The sequence below is a fragment of the Dipteris shenzhenensis genome, chromosome 8 (genome assembly GCF_047967505.1).
Source record: "Dipteris shenzhenensis isolate YYH24624 ecotype China chromosome 8, Dip_SZ_1.0, whole genome shotgun sequence".
NCBI classification, from domain to species: domain Eukaryota; kingdom Viridiplantae; phylum Streptophyta; class Polypodiopsida; order Gleicheniales; family Dipteridaceae; genus Dipteris; species Dipteris shenzhenensis.
In genome coordinates, this window is record NC_141603.1 from 41,585,499 (window position 1) to 41,608,967 (window position 23,469).

The 23,469-nt window shown below is 47.1% G+C and overlaps 1 protein-coding gene across 8 annotated transcripts in view; it reads left to right on the top strand.

Annotated features, from left to right (window-relative positions):
• LOC147899515 (uncharacterized) overlaps positions 1 to 23,469 on the top strand; it is a 124,089-nt gene that overhangs the window by 85,275 nt on the left and 15,345 nt on the right. For 7 of the 8 annotated variants that reach the window (XM_087377883.1, XM_087377877.1, XM_087377881.1 and 4 more), the window contains exons 6-9: positions 4,945 to 5,031; positions 14,681 to 14,917; positions 15,087 to 15,156; positions 15,526 to 15,719. In XM_087377883.1, coding sequence (XP_087234009.1) covers positions 4,945 to 5,031; positions 14,681 to 14,917; positions 15,087 to 15,156; positions 15,526 to 15,719 — 588 coding nt within the window. The remainder of the gene's footprint in view (positions 1 to 4,944; positions 5,032 to 14,680; positions 14,918 to 15,086; positions 15,157 to 15,525; positions 15,720 to 23,469) is intronic. The other variant, XM_087377878.1, reaches the window with a different exon arrangement.

The following is a 23,469-nucleotide window of genomic DNA, read 5'->3' on the forward strand; positions in this document are numbered from 1 at the left end:
ATCGTGGTAGGTGGAGTAAGCACTGAGTGGGGTGGAAGGTGCTGTGCGAAGGGAGGTGGAGATGCGAAAGAAAAGGTATGTGTGATCAGCCCCTGGGGGGAGAGGTGCTACAGTGAAGTCAGTAATGCGAGATGTAAAGACAGGGGATCCCATGATGTAATCAACAACACTGGGGCCCCCCGCATGTGGAAAGCATGTGAAATCACCTGAAGCGGGCCATCTGTCAAGACCATTATAGATAATGAGATCATGTATTCTGCCCAGGTCTAATAGGGCCTGCCCATAGGATGAAAGTGGACCTCGCCTGTCAGCCGAAACCCGTAGCATACCTGCCTCCTCAAGGTCAACATCTGCCAGTAGAGTGGAATTATCTCTGAAATCAAGAAGTGGTACTTGACGGGTCCTTGTCCTCGCATTGAAGTCCCCGACTAGAAGGACTGCTCTGCGGCTAGAAAAGTCAACGATGGACTGATAAAGGGCAGCAAATGGGGATGTCTCATCATCACCTGGAATATCTCTGGCAAAGTGGGAGGTCTCCGGGGGGAAGTAGCAAACTGCGACAAACAGATCGGGAAGTGTGCCTGGAAGCACCGCCTCTCTAGTCAGGCCAGGGCACCCATCGTGTGAGTCGGGATGTACCTGCATGGATCATCGTGCAACCTGGTCCGGTGAACACTACCCCCATATGTGTAAGACTGCACTTTCTCCACTGGGCTCATCTTGGTACGTGAGGCTATGGCGACGGGACACTGCTCGTGAGGTTTTGAAGATCATGACCTTGGTTTTCCCAAGGTTAATTGTCAATCTCTCTCTTTGTAGAACATCTCTAGAGCCTCTAGATGTTTTTGCAATCCCTTTGCCGAGGATGATATGAGGCCAGGGCACCCATCCTCGTGTGAGTCGTGATGTACCTGCATGGATCATCGTGCAACCTGGTCCGGTGAACACTACCCCCATATGTGTAAGACTGCACTATCTCCACTGGCTCATCTCGGTACGTGAGGCTATGGCGACGGGACACTGCCCGTGAGGTTTTGAAGATCATGACCTTGGTTTTCCCAAGGTTAATTGTCAAGTCTCTCTCTCTGTAGAACATCTCTAGAGCCTCTAGATGTTTCTGCAATCCCTTTGCCGAGGATGATATGAGGACTATGTCATCTGCGTACATGAGTATCTACACCATTGGGTCGGCCAGGAGTGAACCCTCTCGGCCTAGGTGATCTACAAAGGATGTAATCTCATGGATATAGTTCCTGAAGAGAGTCGGTGAGAGGGGGCAGCCTTGCTTCACTCCGATAGTGCTCTCAACCCAATCTATTAGACCTCTTGGGGCACGTACCCTCCCTCTGACGGACTCATATAAACTCATAACCCCCCCAGATCAGAGCTGCATTTCTTGTAGCCTTTTGATCAGGCAGGAACGTGGGACAGTATCAAACGCCTTACGAAAGTCTACAAAGCAAGTGTAGACTTTCTGGTGCCTCGACTTCACCTCCTCAATGGTAGCCCTCAAGGTGAAGATGTGGTTCAGGGTGGAGTGCTGTCTTCGAAAGCCTGCCTGGCCAAGAGCCCGCTGCCCGTGACCCTCTGTGTGGCTGTTGATCTCCTTCTCTACTACCGACCCATATGTCTTAGCCAGAGTGTGGCCAACATTAAGAGTGTGGTAGCTCCTAGTGTCCATGGATCACGTGCCTTGTGTATCGGTAGTATTGTGGTGGTGCTCGAGGTAGGTGGGAAGCGATGGCATACAGCATGGTTGAAGAACTGTGCTAGAATCAGGGTCAAGACCTCCTGTCCATGTGCAAAGTGCTCAGTGCATAGTCTCTCATGATTTGGTGATTTCCGGTTATGAAGCCGGAGAAGGGCAGCCCATACATTTTGTGCAGTAAACAAGTGACATGTGGTAGGTCTGGGCATAGAGGAAATATCAGGCAGTGCCTTCCCTAGGACATCATAGAGGGAGGATGCATATGTGCGCCAAACTGCTGAATCTATGATGGGGATAGGCGGCTTCTGTTGGAATACTGAAAGGAAAGAGTAGAGTTGACACAAATTCAGAATACTTGCTTATAGAATGAAGAAAAGAGAGGTCCTTAAGTAGGCACCTCATACAAGGTCACTGACATCACTGATGACCTCAAAGCTCCACAATCATCTCCTCAATCTGCTCCTAGATTCACTCAATCATCCTATGTGGCTTTTCCACCACCTAACTGTGCTTGTGGGCACCTAACTGTGCCTCTAGCACTCACACATAGAAACATAAGGTGTGCCTGAGGCATACACCTTGAGATATCCCAACAAACCCCCCCTCAAGGAAATGCCTCAGGCTATGTCAAGGATACATCTAGTCTCATAGTTTCTCATGCCATCTCATGGTGGTCAAGGATAAATCTATGGCTAGGTTCTCATGCTAGCAAGGGTTCCCTTGGGTGTAAGGTAAACAGAAAGGGATACAAACAGACCTTCCAATGGTTATCTCCCTTGCATGTACATGCACACAATGTCTGCAAGAGGTACCATGGAACAAAACATACACATGGCCTACATCATAAGGTGACCAGAGGTGTTTACAAACACACACAACACAATAATTTATTTTCATTCATTTTGGAGGACTATCCAGGCTGAGTACCTTGACATAAAAAGAGAGATCTGGAGCATAATCTTCATGGGATGCCTCATACATAGAGATGAGTTTAAAATGCATAATCTTCATGGGATGCCTCATCTTGTGGAGGCAAAATATCCATGTCAAGGCAAGGTCTTACCACATGGGCAGTGTCTAGTGCCTTATAAGATGGTACTATGATAGAACAAGTGGATCTGAAAGTCATATCCTTCAAGAGAACAATTATCTTGTCATCTCCATAGTTGTGTAGAGAAGCATATCTTAGGTATCTGAGCTTCATCTTTTTCTTGTACTTGGAGTCAAATAAAAGTGCCATGAGAGGGTAGATCTCTGTAGTTGCTTCCTTTTTGGCAACCATTGTTTTGGCAATCTTCAACAAGGAAGTCAGGTTGACATTTTCATCCTTTGTAGCATAACAAGACATTGCTTTATGTTTTGGCTTTTCACATATTTTGCATAAGCAAGCCATGAGAGGCTCTAACCCAAGTATTGGGTAGTGTCTTCTCTCTTACAGGGCTTAGAATAACAACTGAAATGCTTCAAAATATAAGCATTTAATGTAGCAAATAGTAGTGACTAGATTTCAAACAATGATGCTTCCTTTTACATGCTTCATAGAAGTGGATGAAATAAACACTTTCCAATCACAACCAGGTCTAGCAAGTCAAAACAAAACTGAAGCAACACTTGTAATGAAGTTATTGAAAACTTCAAAAGACCAGAAATGCTAGAGTAGCATTTTATGTAGCATCATCTTCAAAACTTGTCCAAAACTGTCAAAAATGAAAAGCTGAACTTGGAGGGCTTGTAGCTCACTCTTCAAAGCAAGGAAAAGAGGGCTTTTTGAAGCAAAAGAAAGCTCATATACCAGAGAAGGTCCAGCACAGAGGTTGGACGAAATGGTGCGCACTTTTGCCCGGGAGAGTTGCTACAGGCTGAAACTGAGTTTTGACGATTTCTCCCTCGTTACTGAACCAAATGACTTGAAAAATGGCTCAAAATCTTCGTCTTGAGGTCGCCCATCTACTCCTAAGAGGGCTCAGGCAATGGCGGAGCAGGCAGGGAGTATTGAGCAACAGAAGAAATTCGCTGTTTGGAGAATGGCAGCCACCACAGACGTTTTTTCTTCAATTGCTTGCAGGTGGAAGTTCGCCCATACTAGAGGAGTTTCCAGCTCAGAGGGTTTGGGCAATGGTCGTTTGTAGATGGAGAACCAAGCTCTCAAAGATTTTGGGAAGAAAGAGGAAAATGGAGAAGAAGAAGATGAAGAAGAAGATGATGATGTGGCAGAAATGGGCTCAAGGGGGATCAAATGGCTCTGATACCATGTTGGAATACTGAAAGGAAAGAGTAGAGTTGACACAAATTCAGAATACTTGCTTATAGAATGAAGAAAAGAGAGGTCCTTAAGTAGGCACCTCATACAAGGTCACTGACATCACTGATGACCTCAAAGCTCCACAATCATCTCCTCAATCTGCTCCTAGATTCACTCAATCATCCTATGTGGCTTTTCCACCACCTAACTGTGCTTGTGGGCACCTAACTGTGCCTCTAGCACTCACACATAGAAACATAAGGTGTGCCTGAGGCATACACCTTGAGATATCCCAACAGCTTCCCCTTAGACAGGAGCCCCCAGCCCGTTGTAGGATCTCCTCCGTCATGTGCTGTCCATCTCCCCTTCTTCTCTTCTTCCCTTCCACCTCTTTCTGCTTTCTCTCAGATAATCACTTTTCCATCTTTGTAGGCAGCCCATTTACATGCATCTCTTGCTGCCATAACATGCACCATTCCCTCTTTTCGATGCTCCTGCTGTAGCAATGTGAGGTCATCATCCAAATATATTCTTGTCCCTTTCAAGGTTGCCGTCATGCTCATGAGGGAGAGAGATCCCAAATGTAAAGGATGGGGGGAGGCCGTAGCTGTCGATCAACTATCCATCCGAGTGACCCGGCCTGTGTATGCTCACTGTGGGACCAATGCATCAGCTTTCCATCCAAGTGATTGACCCTAAGTATGCTAGTTGTGGGACCAACTCCACTGGTTGGTTGAGGATGGACAAGATGAGCTCACATGCATATGTACATGATTTCTTTTATGAGGCCATGTGGCTGACGTATGCATGGCCGCCCAAGGTCCGAGAAGTTTAATGAGATAAATTTGTAAGAATTGTAATTATTGCCTTGTGTGTGTATTTGTGTGGGCAGTGTGTGCATGTGTTCACTTGTGTATTGTTTGAGGGAGGGGGGATGAGGCAACATTGATGGTTTCATTAAATAATTGTTATTGGACTTGTTTTCGCTATGCAGATCATTACTTCGGTGCTTAGCTCTCTCGGGATTGCTAACCTTGTTCCAACAAACAATGGTGCAAACAATGGTGGCTTCGTTGGAGGAGTGAGTTTTAAAACTAAAGCTGGTTGCTTTCATTTTTCCCCATTTTTACTCAAGTAAACTGATGCGGATGTCCCTTAACATTTGTAGTACATGTTTTGAAAAAGCGGATGATAATGCAAAGGGTCATTATCATTGCACAAAAGTTAGTAGACAATGTGCCATTATTAGTGTCGTAAAACTTGACTCGAGTCCCCCCCCCCCCCGCACCCCCGCCCATTCCCCCGTTTGAAAAAGAAAAACATATGATTGATGTAACCAACCGAAAACTAGTCTTCTGTAACACTTGAAGGTTCTAAGTCAACATTGCCTGAATTTATGGAAATTTTGGAAGCGGTTGAATCACCATGCAGTTATGCAAGATCTAAACTTAAGAATAGTCCACATACATGTAGAGGTTGAAGATTTACAAGTAAATTTAAATTACAAGTAGATTTGAATAGATGATGCCCAAACAGGCTGTGATGTCGAAGCTCCCATAATTAGCCATTCTCAGTGAGATTGTGTGCGGAGGGGAGGGAAACCCTCACACCATGGGAAGGCCCTGGAGTAGGCTGATGCCATGTGAGCCTGATTCCCATGTTAGTAGTCTACTGCATCAACCAGACCGCCATGTTGATTGTTGGCCAGTCCACGCCAATTTTTTTTTCCAGGTAACCTATGTACGGATGCAAGGTCAATAGTCTTGAATTGCCATGCCATCTTTTATGCTCATGTCAATAGCTGTAGTTCACTTCAGCAAGTACGTCTAAAACAACACCTGGGCAGCCTGCCTAACTGCTATGACATCTAACTGCCTCCATGTGACAAGTGGCTGAATACATGATGCAGACACATCAACGCTTGCATAACCAAATGCTCTCCCCTCATAGGGGCCTTATAGGTGAGCAAGTGTTAGAATTATTATTATATTCTAGCAGTGACCAATGTAATGTAATAAGTAGGTTAGGGGCACTTTTCCCTCCTTAGAGGTTTTTCCCCCTAACCACAGTTAGTTCACTAACTATGGTTAGTGAAGGATAAGGTTTTGTCACTTAGACAAAACCTTTCCCTCTTCTTGTATTCAGTCACTTCATCTATTGCAAACTTACGTTCAGCTCTCTTGCTCTCTCACTCTCCTATTTTTTACATTTGGTATCAGAGCAGCAAGACCCTGCTCCTTGCTCAACACCCGGACCATCTCATTCGGGGTCACGCAACCCGAAGCTCAAGCTCATGTACTTGCTTGTCCGTACAGTCCGTATGACATGCACGTACCATCGCGGCTCATCTGTAGAATCCGTACCTTCTGCTTACAGTTCGTCCGTACTACCGTACGCACGAACCATCGCTGCTCGTCCGTACCTTCTGCTTGCAGTTCGTCTGTACTGCTGTACGCCCATCTCCCGAAGCACGTTGGGTAGTAGTTGTTCCATACAATCCTTGTGCTGCAGGCGTCCGTACAGGTTTGTTGCACGTCCGTATCTTGCTCGCTACCTGCCTGCACAGTGGGTGTCCGTACATCATACGGTCGACCAGCTATTGGTACACGTCATACGGTACTCCTGCGCCAGTCCGTACCTGCTTTTTCGTACATTCCCCATATCTGCTGGTATTTGCTCCGCCAAGTGTTTGTACCAGGTTGTATTGCTGTATATGCGCTCCATACTAGGCCGTACCGTACAGCTGTAGGGCTAGATCAGCAGCTCGGTGCAGCAGTTCTGTTCAGCCTTCATGTGCATTGAGGCTCTTTTGCAACTGATTCTTTGAAGGTACATCTTGCAGGGAGCCATTGTTTGGCTAGGCAGTTTTTTGGACAGATTTTAGCACATTCTGTGAATTTAGGCATTTGGTGAAAGTTGGGGGCTTCTGTTGAAATTGCCTTCTTCTGGTCGCAATTTCTAGCAAGAAATTGGGGCTTTTGCAATTAGATTGCAATTTTATATCCCAGGAAGGGATTTCACTCGGTCAGTGTGCTGTATTTTTTGATATTTTCTGGTATAAATGGCTCAGAACAACTTCAATGAGGTGTTGGGGGTTCTCACAGAGGAGGATAAGTTGGATGGCACCAACTACTCCTTGTGGAGTTTCATGGTTCACAATATCTTGGTTGGCAGACATCTTTGGGATTATGTCAATGGAGATGAAGCAAGACCAGATACAGTAACTACACCTGTCACTCCTACAGCTGGAGGCAGGGGTAGAGGTACAAATGCAGCACAGGTGGTTGGAGCAGTCGCTCCAGGAGCTCCCACAGCAGAGCAGAAAAGATGGGACTCTAGAGATGCACAAGCTCTTTCAGTAATTTCTCTTTCTATCAAGAGGTTCATTACACCTCATATTCGGTCATGCAAGACATCTATGGCAGCTTGGGAGATACTAGAGAGTATGTTTGCAGCAAGAAATGATGCTAGGGTTTTCTTTCTGAAGCGAGAACTTTCCTATACACATATGGAGGAGGGAGATTCCATGAATTCTGACCTCACAAAGCTTCAGGACTTCACGGAACGATTGCTGACTATTGATGAAGTCATTCCGGATTCAGAGATGATCACCACCACTCTGAACTCTCTTCCTGAGTTCTATCTCGGTTTCCACACCTCGCTGAATTTGTCATTGAGGGGGGGCAGTAATCCTCTCTCCTTTCACGAGTTGGTAGGACTTCTGTTGTAGGAGGAGCAAACTCACAGAAATATGGCAACCCGGGCTGGCGAGCATGCTATGCTCTCCAAGGGTAAAGGGCAGCAAAAGCTACATGCCAATCAGCCCACACATCAGCATAAAGCTGATTCTGGACAGCCTTCTTATAAGGCAAAGGGTGATACAAAGAAGCAGAAAAATAAGGGCATTTGTCATTATTGCAAGAAGCCAGGTCATTATATTGGAGAGTGCAAGAAGCGCATAGCCAAAGAGAAAAAAAGGGATTCCGGTATGGCTGTGTCAGATGCATCAGTTCCACATTCTCATGATGGAGGAGATGTTGCAGCCAACTTTGTTGAAGAGCACTATGCCTTTTTATCTTGCACTTCAGATTTTTCAGTGGGTAGTTCTGATATTACAGCCACTAATGATAATGACCCATATGCTTTCTTGACTTGCAGTTATGATCCTTCAAAAGATGAATGCTCCTTTAGTGTTGATGAGACACTTCATACTTGGTATTTTGACTGTGGTGCTTCAAAGCACATCACTTCCAAGAAGAGTCTGTTTGTAACTCTGCATTCTTCACCTTCTAAGAAGAAGGTAACTTGTGCGAATAATTCTTCTTATTCAGTGTGTGGAGTGGGAGACATTATTCTCACATCCACAGATTTCAGAATTTCAGATGTTCTCTATGTGCCAGGGATAAAGAAGAATTTGCTTTCAGTGTCCTCACTCAATAGAGGAGGATTTTAGGTTGTTTTTGATGATGACAAGTGTGCAGTCAGAGACAGAAAATGACTATGCTTTGATGTTGTCTGGCACTTTGTATCGGGCTCTTTTTCAGCTTGATCTATATGAAAAAAGATCCCATCTTGCATTATCAGTTAGCACTCCCAGTGCTACGACGCATTTTACGATGCAAAATGCGGAGTTATGGCATGCCAGGTATGGACACATGAACTATGGCAGCTTAATGACACTTCAGAGGCATGATATGGTTAATGCATTGCCTCCCTTGGAGTGGCCTCCTCCTCATGCATGTAAAGGCTGCATTCTTGGCAAAATGCATAGACTTCCCTTCAAAAAGGATGGTGCAATGAAAGCTACACAAAAATTACAGCTTATTCACAGTGATGTCTGCGGTCCCATGAGGACACTTGCTTTTGGGGGTTATCTCTATTTTGTTACATTCATAGATGACTTTACCAACTACACTTGGGTCTATGGTCTCAAGGCAAAATCAGAAGTGTTTATGCATTTCAAACACTTTGTGGCTATGGTTGAGAATGAGACAGGACTCAAGGTGCAGACACTTTGAACAGATTGAGGGGAGGAGTATATGTCTCATGAATTTGAGACATTTTTGAAAGAAAAAGGCATCATGCATCAGCTTACAGTGAGGCTTACACCTCAACAGAATGGCAAAGCTGAGCGGAAGAATCGCACCGCCATGGAAATGGATAGATGCATGCTCACAAGTAAGAAGTTGCCTCACAGGTTTTGGCTGGAAGGCCTCATGTGTGTCAACTATATTTTAAATCGGGCTCCTACAAAGGCTTTGAAGACAATCACTCCCTATGAGGCATGGCATGGGAGAAAGCCTTTAGTGGACCATTTCAGAGTTTTTGGTTGTGTTGCATATGCCCACGTGCCTGTGGAGTTCAGACACAAGTTGTCAGATAAGGCACTCAAATGCATTTTTGTGGGATATAGTTCACAAAGCAAAGGCTATCGTCTCTATAATCTTGCTACACGCAAGATTTTTGTTAGTAGAGATGTTATATTCTCTGAAAATTTTGCACATACACATGCTGAATTTCAGATTCCAGCCTCTTCAGATGATGTGTTTGAGGGGATGCTTCCTATAGCATTTGGTTCCCCCGCTGAAACTCAGAATTTACAGCAACCTCTGTCAGATCCACATGTACAGATTCAGCCCCTAGCTGAATTAGTACAACCTCAGGGTGTGGATGAAGTTGTCAGGCAAGAAATTCAAGAGATACACGCAGCCAAAACAGTCCCGCATTGGTTGCTTCAGACTCTCAGGGAGAGTAAGCTTGAGGCTCCATTGCCTGGCAGGACTTGTAGTGCAGTAAGGCACATGGGGGGGGCTCTTTCAGTTGAATCAGCTTATGCAGGTACTCTTCTTGATGAGGAGGAGCCTGAGACATTTGAAGAAGCAAAGGATAATGTGCATTGGATGAATGCCATGCACGATGAATTGTAGTCCATTCATAAAAATCAGACTTGGGATGTCGTGGATTTGCCACCAGGTAAGAATGCCATAGGTACACGTTGGGTTTTCAAAGTCAAAAGAAAGCCAAATGGGTCCATTGATCGGTACAAGGCAAGGCTGGTTGCAAAAGGATATGCTCAGAAAGAGGACATAGATTATGAGGAGACTTTTGCTCCTACATCCAGAATGACCATCATGAGGTCAGTTATAGCAATGGTTGCAAATTTTGAATGGAATGTTCATCAGTTGGACATTAAAACAGCTTTCCTTAATGGAGACTTGTTGGAAGAGGTTTATATCAAACATTCTCCGGGCTTTGAAATTTCAGGAAATGCACATCAGGTATGCAAGCTGAATAAAGCTTTGTGTGGGCTGAAACAAGCCCCACGTGCATGGTATGCCAAAATTGATGCCTTTCTAACCAGCAAGGGGCTACTTAATAGTCCAACTGAGAGCGCCCTCTACATCAAGAAGGATGGGGGGGATGTTTTGGTCATCATTCTTTATGTAGATGACATGCTGCTCACCGGAGCAAATGAGGAAGTAATTGCAGATTTCAAAGTCCAATTGAAAGCTACATTTGATATGTCAAACTGGGGCTTGTTACATTTCTTTTTGGGGATCCAGTTTATTCAAGAGAAACGTGGCATTGTTATGTCGCAGCCCAAGTATGTTCAAAAACTCTTGGACAAATTCAACATGCATGATTGCAAGCCTATGTCCACTCCCCCGGGGCTGAAGCTTACAATGCATGATGTAGGTGAATCAATTGATGTCACACTCTATAGCCAGGCTGTTGGATGCCTCATTTATCTTTGCAATACATGACCTGATATTCAGTTTTCAGTTTCTCAGGTGAGCAGGTATATGCACAGCCCAAAGATTATGCATTAGCAGGCTGTAAAATGCATCTTCCGTTACTTGCAAGGTATAAAGTCTTTTGGCTTGATGTTTCCCAGGGGGAGTGACTTGCAGATGCATGCTTATAGTGACTCAGATTGGGCTGGAGACTATGATACTAGGCAGTCCACTAGTGGGAATTGTTTCTTTCTAGGACATGCTTGCATTTCTTGGTTGAGCAAGAAACAATCTACAGTGGCTACCTCCTCATGTTGAATGTATTTGGCTGCGTCGTTTGTTTGCTGATCTTCATCTTTCATTGGAGGGTCCTTCTCCGATTCTCACTGATAGTCAGAGTGCTATAGCAGTGGCAAAGAATCCTGTGTTTAATGCTCGCACGAAGCAGATTGAGGTTCACTATCACCATGTCAGAGAGAAGTTGCATGCAGGAGAGATCAATATGATTTATGTGTCAACATATGACAATGTTGCATACATCTTCACCAAAGCACTTCCACGTGAAAAGTTTGAGGCATTTCACAGTGCCCTGAACTTATCTTCTTTTGGTGATTGATCATTTCCTTGTACATGACATTGGCACTGCATGGGGGTGTTAGAATTATTATTATATTCTAGCAGTGACCAATGTAATGTAATAAGTAGGTTAGGGGCACTTTTTCCTCCTTAGAGGTTTTTTCGCCTAACCACAGTTAGTTCACTAACTATGGTTAGTGAAGGATAAGGTTTTGTCACTCAGACAAAACCTTTCCCTCTTCTTGTATTGACAATACCTTTCCCTCTTCTTGTATTCAGTCACTTCATCTATTGCAAACTTACATTCAGCTCTCTTGCTCTCTCACTCTCCTATTTCCTACAGTAAGTAGATCTACGTGGATGTTTAGATTCCAAGACTTTTATTCAATGCAATTAGTAAAAAGAGTTGTCTAAATTTTGGATGAAGGCATGAGGCATGAAATCACAATGCTTTATTCCTTTGCTCTTTTAACGTCTCAACTTCCTGTTAAATCATGGGGAATGCATAAGTTACATCACTTGAATCTTGATGTTGGAGAGGAGGGTTTTGTGCAAGGAAGTTTGTGGGAATAGCTTCCATTTTATTGAAGAGCTTACTACCTTTTTTGCACGTCATAGTCAATGCACTTTACTTGAAATAAATGTGTAGATTTCGGGATCAAGGAACGAGAGCGCATGCTTGTCTATTCCTTTGCTTTTTGTGAAGGTGCTTTTTTAACCTCTCAAGTTCATGTCAAATCATTGAGAGTCTCTAAACTACTTGATTTGGAACTTTTGATGCTAGAAAGGAGGCTCTTCACTGAGGAGTTTTGGAGAGTTGCTTCTTTTTTATTGGTGGCTAATGATGTAGGCTTACTAGAGTTTTGATCTAACTAGGGAGCATTGAGTTCGCTAATTTTCGTACCTATGTGAGGTTTGGAGGCGGAGTTGTAGCTCCCCTGTCTTTCGCTATTGTGCAAGTGCCCCATGGTTCAGTAGCTGCCTCCTTACAGCTTGCTGATTGGTGAGGGATGGCTTTTTTGGTAAGGCTGTCTCACTATCAATAGTTTATCCTCAAGACTTACTTCTCTCTATCAATAGCTTATCCTCCAAATCTTATTACTCATAGCTTGGATGCCCAGTGGACATCACATACTTTAGGTTAGGGTGTCTGCCCCTGCTAGACTTGTCCTTGCTTAACATATCACTATACAAGAGAGTATTTGGGTGGATTACATACCTTGCTCCCACACCAAGAAACAGCTTCTCTGTCTTATTGAGGTTAAGACATTGTGGGTCTTGAGACAAATGAGCAGGGCCCTATCTTTCATTTTTAGATCACAAAGTCATCTTGTCAACTGCTTTAGGGACACACACTGACTTGCATGTTTTTTGTCCAAGTGGTGGCCAACCTTTGTACTTCATTGGTTTATATTATATACCAGTTTGATGACCATTGGGGTGAATTTCCATCCTTATCTCTGTCTTTAGTTGCTGCAATTTCGTATGTGCTTTACCGCCAAATGATGAAACTGCACTACATAGCTACTATCTATTCATTGATATTGAAGAAGATGAATCTAGCATCACAATCAATGACAATCTCAGCCGGAAGCCTATAACGACTTAACAGTTTCTCCACAATCACCTATGCTAGCAGTAGCAAGTTGTAGTTCAGTAGTTCAACAAGGTGCCCATCAGTTTATAAAGGGTCACAATAATTGTAGTCTCTTTGGTATTTTTGTACTTGAAGTAGTTTTAGTGGGTTTTATGAGGGCATGCCACGTGGCATCCCTGTTCAATAATCCCAAATACAATTAGGTTCTGGTCCACTTCCCTAGGCTTATAAAAGGGGCTTCAACTGTCCTCGGAGGGACATTCCAGTTCAGTACACTTTTGTAATCCATAGATGTTTGGCCAGCATCATCCTCTTCCTTGTAGAGAGATTTCTTCCTTTTCTTTCTTCCCTATTTGTATTATGAATGCTGTTTGGTCTATCCACTTAGTTACTACTAGTAAATAGAAAGGGAGGTCCTGTTACAGTTGGTATCAGAGCAGATTTTGAGATAGATCATGGGGACTTTATGGGCCATTTTTTCTGAAATTTGGAGCATCACATCTTGATCCCAAGGCCCACCTTTGTGCAAAAATCTGTCGCCAGAAGTGTCCCGGATCCTATTCTGCCGGGTGTTGGCCATCCGAAAGGTTGAATTTCCGAAGTCCTCAGAAATTGGGGATTTTTGGATCAATAGAGACTTCTGAGTTTCCTGATTTATCCCTATGTGCTTGAATCTTGAGAAAAGTGGAGGCTTAGGTCTGATGCTGCTAGAAAATCAATTGGCCTATGTAACTCATCTTGGTCATTCTAGTCACTAGAAGCTATTCCTAGAGTTTGGTGGAGGTTCAAGTTCACGTGGAGGATTATGAACAATTTCAACTGGTAGGAAGCTAACAATTGCTGCAATCTGCACTCAAACAATTTCGTTTTGCCAGCCTTGGTGAGAATCGTCGCCCAGCCATCTAGATGGTGCTCATCAAGTGGGATAGCAGTCAGATCAGAATTCGTGGAGTTATAAGAAGTTGGATCTTGGAACAGGCATTGGACAGCGATCTACCTATTGTTTTGGCTATTTTTACAATCTAGGAGCAATCATACTGATCTCTACTTCTATTTGGCCTATTTATTCCTTCCCTGCACTGTGATTGCCTGATGACATAGGATTTCCCAATTTTCCTTCTAAAAACTTGATCTGCGAATTAGGGCACAATTTCAAATTTGGAGATTTCAGATGATGGCAGTAATGATAAAGATAAGAGGGAAATACATAAACAATTATCTCATTCTCTTATGGATGAGAGGAGAAAGGAAGGTCTTTGTTTCAAATATAGTATAAAATGGGATGTGGATCGTGACAAAACTATGCAAGGCCAAATCAACTCATGTCAAATTAAGTATGATAGTGGATATTTCATACAGGAAATTGATGAATGCCTTCAAACGAACTGTGGCTATTAGATCACGTTCTTCCATGTGCTAGAGCTTTTCTGCAAGGCTTTCTGATATTTGGGACCAACTCATGTCAAAGGGGTTATGTTTTTGACGCAATTAAAATGGCTGAGAAATTCCAACAGTACTTGTAGTGAAATTAACGTCCATATAGCAATCGATGAGGCTTATTATTAATCGTCTCTGGATAGTGGAAATTGATGACTGTCTTTAAAAAATCTGTGGGGATGAGATCATGTTTCTTCGTGTGCTATACTTTATAGTTGCTTGTCTTCTAGCCAAGGCAAAATCATAATTTCTTGCTTTCCTCAATATACAAACTCTTTAAAGGTGCTGAATGAGGTAAAATAAAAAGTACTGTGTGTGTGCATGTGCATATGAGGATGAAGGATGTTTCATTTAAGCTTCTTGTGACATGTATGTTATCGGCGCAGTCTATGATCCCGGGTCCTGTACAGCCACCTACCGCAGATACACAAGACATAGGAGCAGGAGTTGGTGGTGGGAGGGTGCAAGGAGGAGCTCAAACTGGGCAACAATCATTACCTTCTGAGCAACGTGGGTCACCAGACACAGAACCACACCACGACACAATCCATAATTTGCGACCTGCTGCTGGGTTTTTTGGAACCATACCTGCCATGGGGCAACAGTTTCGGCTCATGCAACAGGTCATGTTTGGTCTTATATTCAGGCCCTAAATACAGTTGTGTCCATCTTTAATTTCCTTGGTCAACATTGTTCAATAGATATCTTAGATTATCAATTATCTTGTTCACTGCAATAATGATAAGTTCATCAATGTGGACAATATTGTTTCATAGTGCAAAATTTTTCCAGGTAATCCCAGATGCCTTGACAACAATGTCTCATTATCTGAACCGGTTGGAGCAGGTGTTTGCTACTAATGGTAAGGACACATTTTTTGTTAATCCTTGTGTGTCACACCAACATGTTGTTAATAATTTGCACAAACATGGTTGTTACAAACAGGCGTACACACGGTATGGTACTACCTTTATTAGAATTTTCCAGTTGGTATACATGACCATTTCATTTATGAGATCCCACAGGATTCTTGCTGTTGATGAGCATCTATTACTATTCCCAAAAGAGTTTATCTGTCTATCCAAATGCAAGTTTCTGTCTAATCGGGGCTTGGTCTTCTGGGTGCATTTATTAAGTGTCTGCTTGTGATATTGTGCTGGTGCTCAAATGATGTGCATGCATGCATAGCTATTCTTGTATTGATGGAATGTAATTGAAACTCACCTTGCAGGCCAGCCACAGGGTCAAGCTCCACTGCCTACTGCTTCCCCTCTAAACTCGGTCATCCAGCCATCTTCATTGATCGGTTCTCAACCCATTAGCTCACAGGCAGCCCCGAGGGGCTATCCGACACCAGGAAATCTGGGTGTTATCATTCGTCGCACAATGGAACTTTTAAATAGCCAGGCTGGAGCTGAACTATCAGTAAGTTGCAAGCTACTCAGTGGTTATTTAGAAGGACATGTTTGAAGTATGCTGTTTTATTGTATGATATAAATAGTGTATGTTTTCTTAAAAACACATTAGCGTGCTTGGTTTGTTTTCAGAAGCCAAACCAGCAGGGTAGGGATGCTTTAATACCTTAACAAAATTTGCATTTTCTCTTTCTCCTTCCTTCTCAGAGATATTTTTGTGAAAAGTGTGGAGTGATACACTGATTGACTGACAAAGATTCTTGTAGATTGTCTTTACTGATGATTGTATACTGCTTCTTCACGTGTCTGTTTTGAATTCTTGTAGTCTTGCTACAATGTGAGTGGGATACTTTGAGGCTTTGCTAGAGTGCAAGGACTCACAGTGGAGTGTCGATGCAAAACGAATTTCAACCCCTCTGTAAACTCAAATCACACACATCCATGAAGTGGATGAGCTCAAATCTATCATAGAACAGCAGAAAGTAATGCTAATAAGGACGTGCATTATGCTTCACAATGTGTGGGCTGAAGGTACACAAGTCTGCTCCAAAAATCTAGCCCACTGCTGGGTGTAGCAGACTGCAAAACTGAGGATTATATGCTCCTACTCTCCATATTGTGCATGCGTTGAAAGGGTTTTTGTGAAGATGAGGAACGAGGGCAGCCAATTGCCTCTTTTATAGGCTGCGGAGGCAGTTCTGCTTGCCCCTCAGCCAGCTGACTGGAAAGGACAGACACCAGCTGGCTGATGAGATCGCCGACCAAGTGGAGCCTAGATTTGGCCTGGACCCTAGATTTGACCAAAACTCAGGCCACTTTTGGGCCTTCGAACATTTGAGCCCATAATGGGCTTTCCAAAAGAGCCCTTGGACACATGACACCTCCACCTGGCATGTAACTGCACATAGTCCTTGTATGGAGGCTCACATTTCTCTATAACCTCTGGATGTGGCACATGTCCATTTGTCTGATGAAATGCTCCATGTGCTCTTTGGGAAGTGACTTTGTGACACAAGAGATGTTATCTACAGTGAGATAGTAGACTATTGTAACTTGTCCTCTTAAATCAGTTGTTTGGCAAAATGGTATTGAAACTCGATGTGCCTCGTTTGAGCATAAATGGCACACCCTTAGCAATCACAATGCAACTTTAGTTGTCACATAGCATCACCATTTCTTCATGAAAGGCATCCATTAACATCTGAGAGCCATAGACTCACTTTGTACTCAATTTTGGGTAAATTCTTTTTAGGCCATGAGATGGCCCCTGACCCCAGCAAGGAAGAGTAAACCACTGGAATCCGAGCCCCTGTTTGATCACACTAAAGACTCGAGATGATAGCTGTTTAATGATTTATACTATGTCCAAATGTACGCCAGAGATTCAAAAGTACCTTCATGCTGGCAGTCCAATGCATTACTCACCCCTTGCTTTGATGAAAACTGATATAGTGACTCCATATGTCATTGGGTATCGGTCAAGTAGATCAGATATTTACCTCTTGATGGTAATTGATGTGCGCCTTAATTGCTCAACTTCAGTTCAATATCCATTGGGGTCTCATTTTTTCTTTAATTCTCCATTTGAAATCTTTTCACGAAATGTAGACAATGCTCCTCTTAGAAGACTTCTGTTAGACTTCTACGCCAAGGAAATAATGAGGTCGTTCCAAGTGTATAGTCTTGAACTCGTTAAGTAGACCCAGTATCCATCGGATCCATGGTATGATCATTGGCTATAATCAAGTCATACACATATATAATCTTTTTTTGCCGAAAAAACAGTGCTGATTATATTACTTCGAAAAAACAAGATACATGGGGTCAGTTTTGCAGCTGACGGGGCTGCGTTCACAAATCGGACGCAGCCCTAAGTGGAAACAAAAAGCTCTCTCTCACGGAGGGATCAGGCGGGTGTGAATAAACAGCCAGAGAGGCGGTGAATAGCGCCACTGAAGGCCCTGAGAAGTATGCTTGAAGAAGAGGCCCTGCGTATCCCAATCTCGGAGGAAACATCTCCGCTTCTCCCGGCCAGCCCGGGAATCCCCCTGTATCTGGTCCCACTGGCCTCTGAGTGTGTGGATAATCTTGCTCCAGATGTCGGCCATGACCTGGGCAGTCGAAAGAGAGGTACCACCGAGGATCTGCGCGCAGCGCGAGGTCCAAATGTGCCATCCGACGATGCTGCTAATAATCTCCCAGACTGGCTGCCTCTCCTGAGATCCTGCGTCCGCCTCTGCCAAGTGCTGCGGGATGCCCTCAAGCGGCCCCCAAGTCCCCTGTGTGATAAGGAACATGGGGTCCTGCGGGTCTGCCTCGAACAACTGATGATAGCCAGGTGTGGTGCTGCACCAGCAGAACGCGCCCCAGGTGATCCAACCTAACTCCGGTGCTGTGCGAGTAAGGATCTAGAAGGTCCACCTCCACACTTCCTGGGCGCGAGTGCAGCTCCACAGGCAGTGCTTTGGTGACTCCTCGTCCTCATGACAAATCTGACAAAGTCCATCCTGACCAATCTGCCGCAACTAGCTCCCCACTGGAAGACCCTTGTGGGCGAGTAGCCAAAGGAAGTAGGAAATCTTCCGCAGCCGCCAGCTCTCCCACAAGGCCTTCCAGAAGGCCTGCAAAAATAGCCTGGAGATACCCTGAGCATACCAACTGGGCCGTTGGGTGGGCGGGCGGCTCTGCATCCTCCCGAGAACTCTCTTGCCCAATGTCGTGCTGTAAGCGAAGAAAGGGGTCGGCCCCTGGCCTGCCACAACCTCTGGCCATCTCCACTCACCTGGGTCCCAATCAAGCTCTGACAGGGCCCGCCCCTCCCAAAGCCAGAGTCGCCATAACTGTAGCTGATCCTGCTCTATACTAGGATCGATCTGCCAAACCTTCCCCACGAGGCCTACGACACAAACCCTCTGTCACGAGAGAAGGGGGTCGATGAGCACACCCTCTCTCCTGAGTCGGCCGTCCCCCAAAACCGCAAAGAAGGATACAGAGGTCGTCCATCCGGCCTGCTACCACCAGTGGGATGCCACGGGGGGTGAACTGTCTAAGCCAACGGGCATCACCAGGCATGAGGATCTGAATCTCTGGTGGAACCAACCAACCGGCAGGAATCGCTCCGTCTATCTCTGTGCGTCTCGCCTGAGCATCACGGACACCTCCGGCTGCGACTGCTAGAGCAACGGTCTCCAAGTGTCTGTAAGTGTCCCTCCAAACTCGAAGGGACCGGGTTGGCCCCCGCATCCAGCCGTCCCATGGGATATGTGACCTCTCCCCTAGCTGAAGGCCCAAGGTGTCTCTGACCTGATCGTTCCAGATGAGCGGCTGGCGGTCGATCTCCTCCTGACTGCTAGGAGGGGACTGGAGGAGACTGAGACGGAGTCGCCTCCAAACCGTGAGAAGGCTATGAATGAGCGGGGAGCGGGGGTGAGTAAGCGGTGCAGAGGTGAAGATCCACCGGAGGGACGGTAGCCACTCTCCACCTCGGCGCGGGACGCAAGAACTGATCCCCTGCTGAAGTAACATCTTCCACGTTTGCCCCCCCAGGGTCAAACCGCGGATAACTAACTTGCCCAGCAGGGCCTGACTCTGAAGCTCAGGATCAATGACCCCCAAGCCACCCTCAGCCTGCGGAAGAATGACTGTCTGCCAGGCTACCCTGGCTCTGGTATCTCTGAGACCATCCCCCCCAGACCACAGGAAATTCCGGATCATCCTCCTGAGCTGTGCCACCCAGGATCTCGAGAAGCACCAACAAGAGGCCACATACTAGGCCGTGGCCAGGAGAACCTGGTTGACTATGAGAGCACGACCTGTAAGAGAGAGCTTAGCAGTGCTCCAGAAAGCCAGCTTTCGTCGAATGGAATCTAGCACCGGGAGAAACTGCTGAGCTGGCGTGATGTCCAGGCCGACCTGAAAGCCGAGATATCTAGCAGTCTGCCCCCGCAGGATCCATCTGAAACCCAAAAACCTCCCCCACTCTGTGAGCATGCCCGAGGGTTTGTGAGAAAACCAACTGATTTGTTCCAGTTGATTTTTGCACCGGCTGCCGAGCAGAAGACCTCTAAGGCCAGCCTCACCCTCTCCAGCATCATCTCATCATCCTGAACATACAGCGTTGTGTCATCTGCATACTCTGAGTCCAGGAGCTCCGTGTCCTCCCTGATGGGAAGGTGAACACCTCGGATCCTTGTCGACCTCGCCCGAAGATAGTATGTCATCGCCTCGGCGAAGAAGAGAAACAGGTAAGGAGCGAGGGGGCAACCCTGACGCACTGATCTCTCCAATCGAAATCGCTCTCCCATCCTGCCGCCGATGATGACCCTGCTGGAAGCTGTCCTATATAACGCTGAGATACCCTGAATCCATCCTACTGGGAATCCAAGTCTCTCCAAAGTACCCTCCAGGAAGGACCAGTCCACTCGATTGTAGGCCTTCTCAAAGTCGAGAAGTAGGATGGCTAAGTGCGACCCGCTGTGCTGAGCCCACTCCGTCGCCTCTGAGAATGTGAAGACATTATCCAGGATACTGCGATCCTGGACAAAGCCTGTCTGAGTGTCATGAATGAGATTAGGAAGTAGTGGCCGAACTCTGGCGCTGATCATCTTGGCAAGGATTTTGTAGGCAGTGGTGAGGAGAGTGATGGGGCGCCACTGACGGATCTCCTGTCGGTCTCCTCCCTTCGGGATGAGGCAAATCAATCCCGAAGAGAGGCTCTCTGGCATATGTCCGCTGCTGAAAATCCTCTGGAGGGCTGCTAGGAGGGGCTGATGGATCTGATCCCAGAGAGAGGTGAAGAAAGCGTGAGAGAGCCCATCCTCGCCAGGGCATTTCTGCCCATCAATGGCCATCAAGGCCTCCTGCATCTCGACAGTGGTGAACGGTGCCATCAACGTCGTCTGCATGCTGGGCTGAACAAGGGCTGGAATGTGCCTCCACACCTCCTCGCGGGAACGTCTAGTACGGGGGGCAAGCTGCTCCTGCTGGAAAAGAGTCCTGTAGAAGTCGGTAGCCAACCCCAAGACCTCTTCCTGGTCGGTAACGATGTGTCCCTCCGCTGTCCTAAGACTCCGGAGCTGGTCACCTACTGCCCTCTGGCCATGCGTCCTGAAGAACTCTTTGCTCATCCGGTCGCCCTTCCGAGCCCAGTAGGAAAGGGAGGCGTGATAAGAAAACTCTGAGCGACGCTGGAGAGTCTCCTCAAGAAGGGCTCTGGCTCGAAGGGCCTGGATCCGAAGCTCGTCCGAACCCGGAGCTGCCTGGTGGAGTCACTGAATGGAGGCGAGGTCCCTACGAAGAGCTCTCTCTCTGCCCCACCACTCCTGGCGAACCTGAAGGGCTGCGAGCTGGCAAATCTGGCTGGACTCCTGCAGAGCCTGCGCCACCGACTCTACCAGATCCACGCACTCGCCCCAATCTTTGTCCCAAAGGCTACCGATACTACTACGCACCTCCTCCCTAGAGAAGATGGAATCAGGAATCCTGCACGAGCGGGGAGGAAGGGACTGAGCTGTCGAGTCTAGTGATAAGAGCACTGGCGCGTGGTCGGAGAGTGTCGTCCGTGGCACTACACCCACCTGACCACCTCTGCTGATGGCCCAATCATTGACATAAAATCTGTCCAGTCTCTCCAGGAGTCTGCCTCCTTCCCTGCGGAAGCCCCACGAGAAGTCCAAGCTCCCGTGCCATCGGCGGAAGGACGGGTCTCTCCAGCTGTCCCTACCTCCTGTCACGAAGATAAAGGAGTCCCAAGCGGACTGCTCTGCCTGAGCTATACCTGTAAACTCTGGTCCTCTGCCCTGCTGGTCCTCCAAAGTCTCCAGATTGTTGAAGTCACCTCCAACAATCCACGAATCCATGTCTGGGAGAATCTCCGTGAGTGTCCTCCAGAAGGTGGCTCTGCATCGGAGCTCTGTGGGTGCATAGATGTTGAGGATTCCTATTTTGGAGCCCTCCAACTCTAGGCCAACCCAAAGTGCACGGCCTGGGATCAACGTACCATGGCCAAAAACTCCCTGGGCAAACGACTCGCAAACGGAAGTGTAGACACCGCCACTCCTCCCCTGTGCACCGATCGAGGGCTCCGAATAAGTGTGAGAGCGTCCAGGGAGGATCTTTCCCGCAGCTACGGGTATGAGCCACTGAAAGCTTATGCTCCTGGAGCAGGAGTATATCCAAGCGACCAATCACTGCTGGTTGAAGTTCCTGTCTCAAGATGAGCTTCCTAGGACCACGGGTGCCAGAAGAATGAAACCCGTTCACGTTCCAGGAGACAAGGTGTAAGCTCATGATGAGGATTGGTAGGCTGCGAACAACTGTCTGCTCGCGGCTGAGGTCGATGAAGAGGCTGGTATTTCGGAATAAAGGCGCTGATGCTTTTGTGAGGGTTTGGAGGGGGAGGCGGGGTCATCCTGCCCGTTCTTCAAAACTTTTAGCAAGGCGTGAGGCCTTTGGTGCCATGGACAAATGCTTTCTCGAGCCAACTCGAGATCTCTGAGGTAGTCATCCCGTAGAAGGCGCGAAGTTTCTGAGGAGTCCAGGCTCTGACATCCTGGGGGAGGGGCCACGACAGAGGGGGCCTGAGGATCACAATCAATCTGAAACGCTTGGCGGCGCAACGCCACCGCAGGCGCACGTCACCCTCGGACCACTGAGTCTCGAGAAGCTGTCCACCCGACGGGCCTATCTAGGAGCAAATCTGAGAGTGCGTATGCTCTCTGAGAGCCTCCCAGACCGAGTCGTCTGTCCAAATCTCGGTGCCGTCGCTGAGAAAAGTGAAAGCAAAGCTGGGGCCATCCCTCGGGGCCAAGGCTGCGATCTTCCCATCCGCCCCTTTACGGAGCAGGAAGATACTGATGTCGAGGCAAGCTGGGAAGGTCCCAAGGTCGGCCACATCCAAGTAATCCCAGGGACCGGACCTGTAGAAGTCGCGAGGAAGCTCTCTCTCCTGGAGCTGAGGCCCGCCAGAGTCTGCAACTGAGGGGGCCGGGCTAGCGGACAAGGAAGACTGCTCCAGGGGTGGTGCAGTCTCGGGGTGCCCTGCCTGGGGTGGGGAAGGGGAAGGAGGCTGAGGGGTAGGCAACTCAGACTCCACGGAAGCAACTAGCGGGGGGGGCGGAGGAGGGGGACTGGGGGCTGCACGCGGCTGAGGAACCACCGGTGCAGATGACATTGCGGAAGAGCTGAGAGGGGCGGGGGAGGAGGGCTGGGGCTGGGACTGGGGCTGAAGAGGAAGAGGAGGGGGCTGAAGAGGAAGAGGCGGGGGCTGATGCTGCGGGTCGGGAAAAGGGGGCTGCGGCTGGGGTAGGGGCTGGGGTTGAGTGGAAGGGAGCTGCGTATCGGAAGAGAGGGGGACCTGAGGCTGCGGAGGGCGGGCTACAGACGAAGAAGAAGCTCTCCCAGGACCCTGGGGCGGCTGCCTGTCAGGTCTCTGAGGCGCTGCTGCAGGTTGGGTAACCTCTGCCTCCTTGCCTTTGTCAGAAGTCTTCTTATTCTTTCCTCTTTTTCTTTTGACCTCGGTCCAGCCGCCAGCCACCTCTGGACCGGACTCCGGCTGCCTCTGCTCTTCCTGACGTGGCTGCCCGGAGGGAGGGGGAGGGGGCTGTGGGGAGGGGGGCGGGGGGGGCCGAGAGGGGCTGGAGAAGCGTGGACAAACAGCAGCCAGGTGCCCAAAGCCGTGACACCTCAGGCACTGGCATGGCTGTCCTGTGACTACCATACTCTGAGTAATGTTGCCAGCATCTGTCACGATCTCAATCACT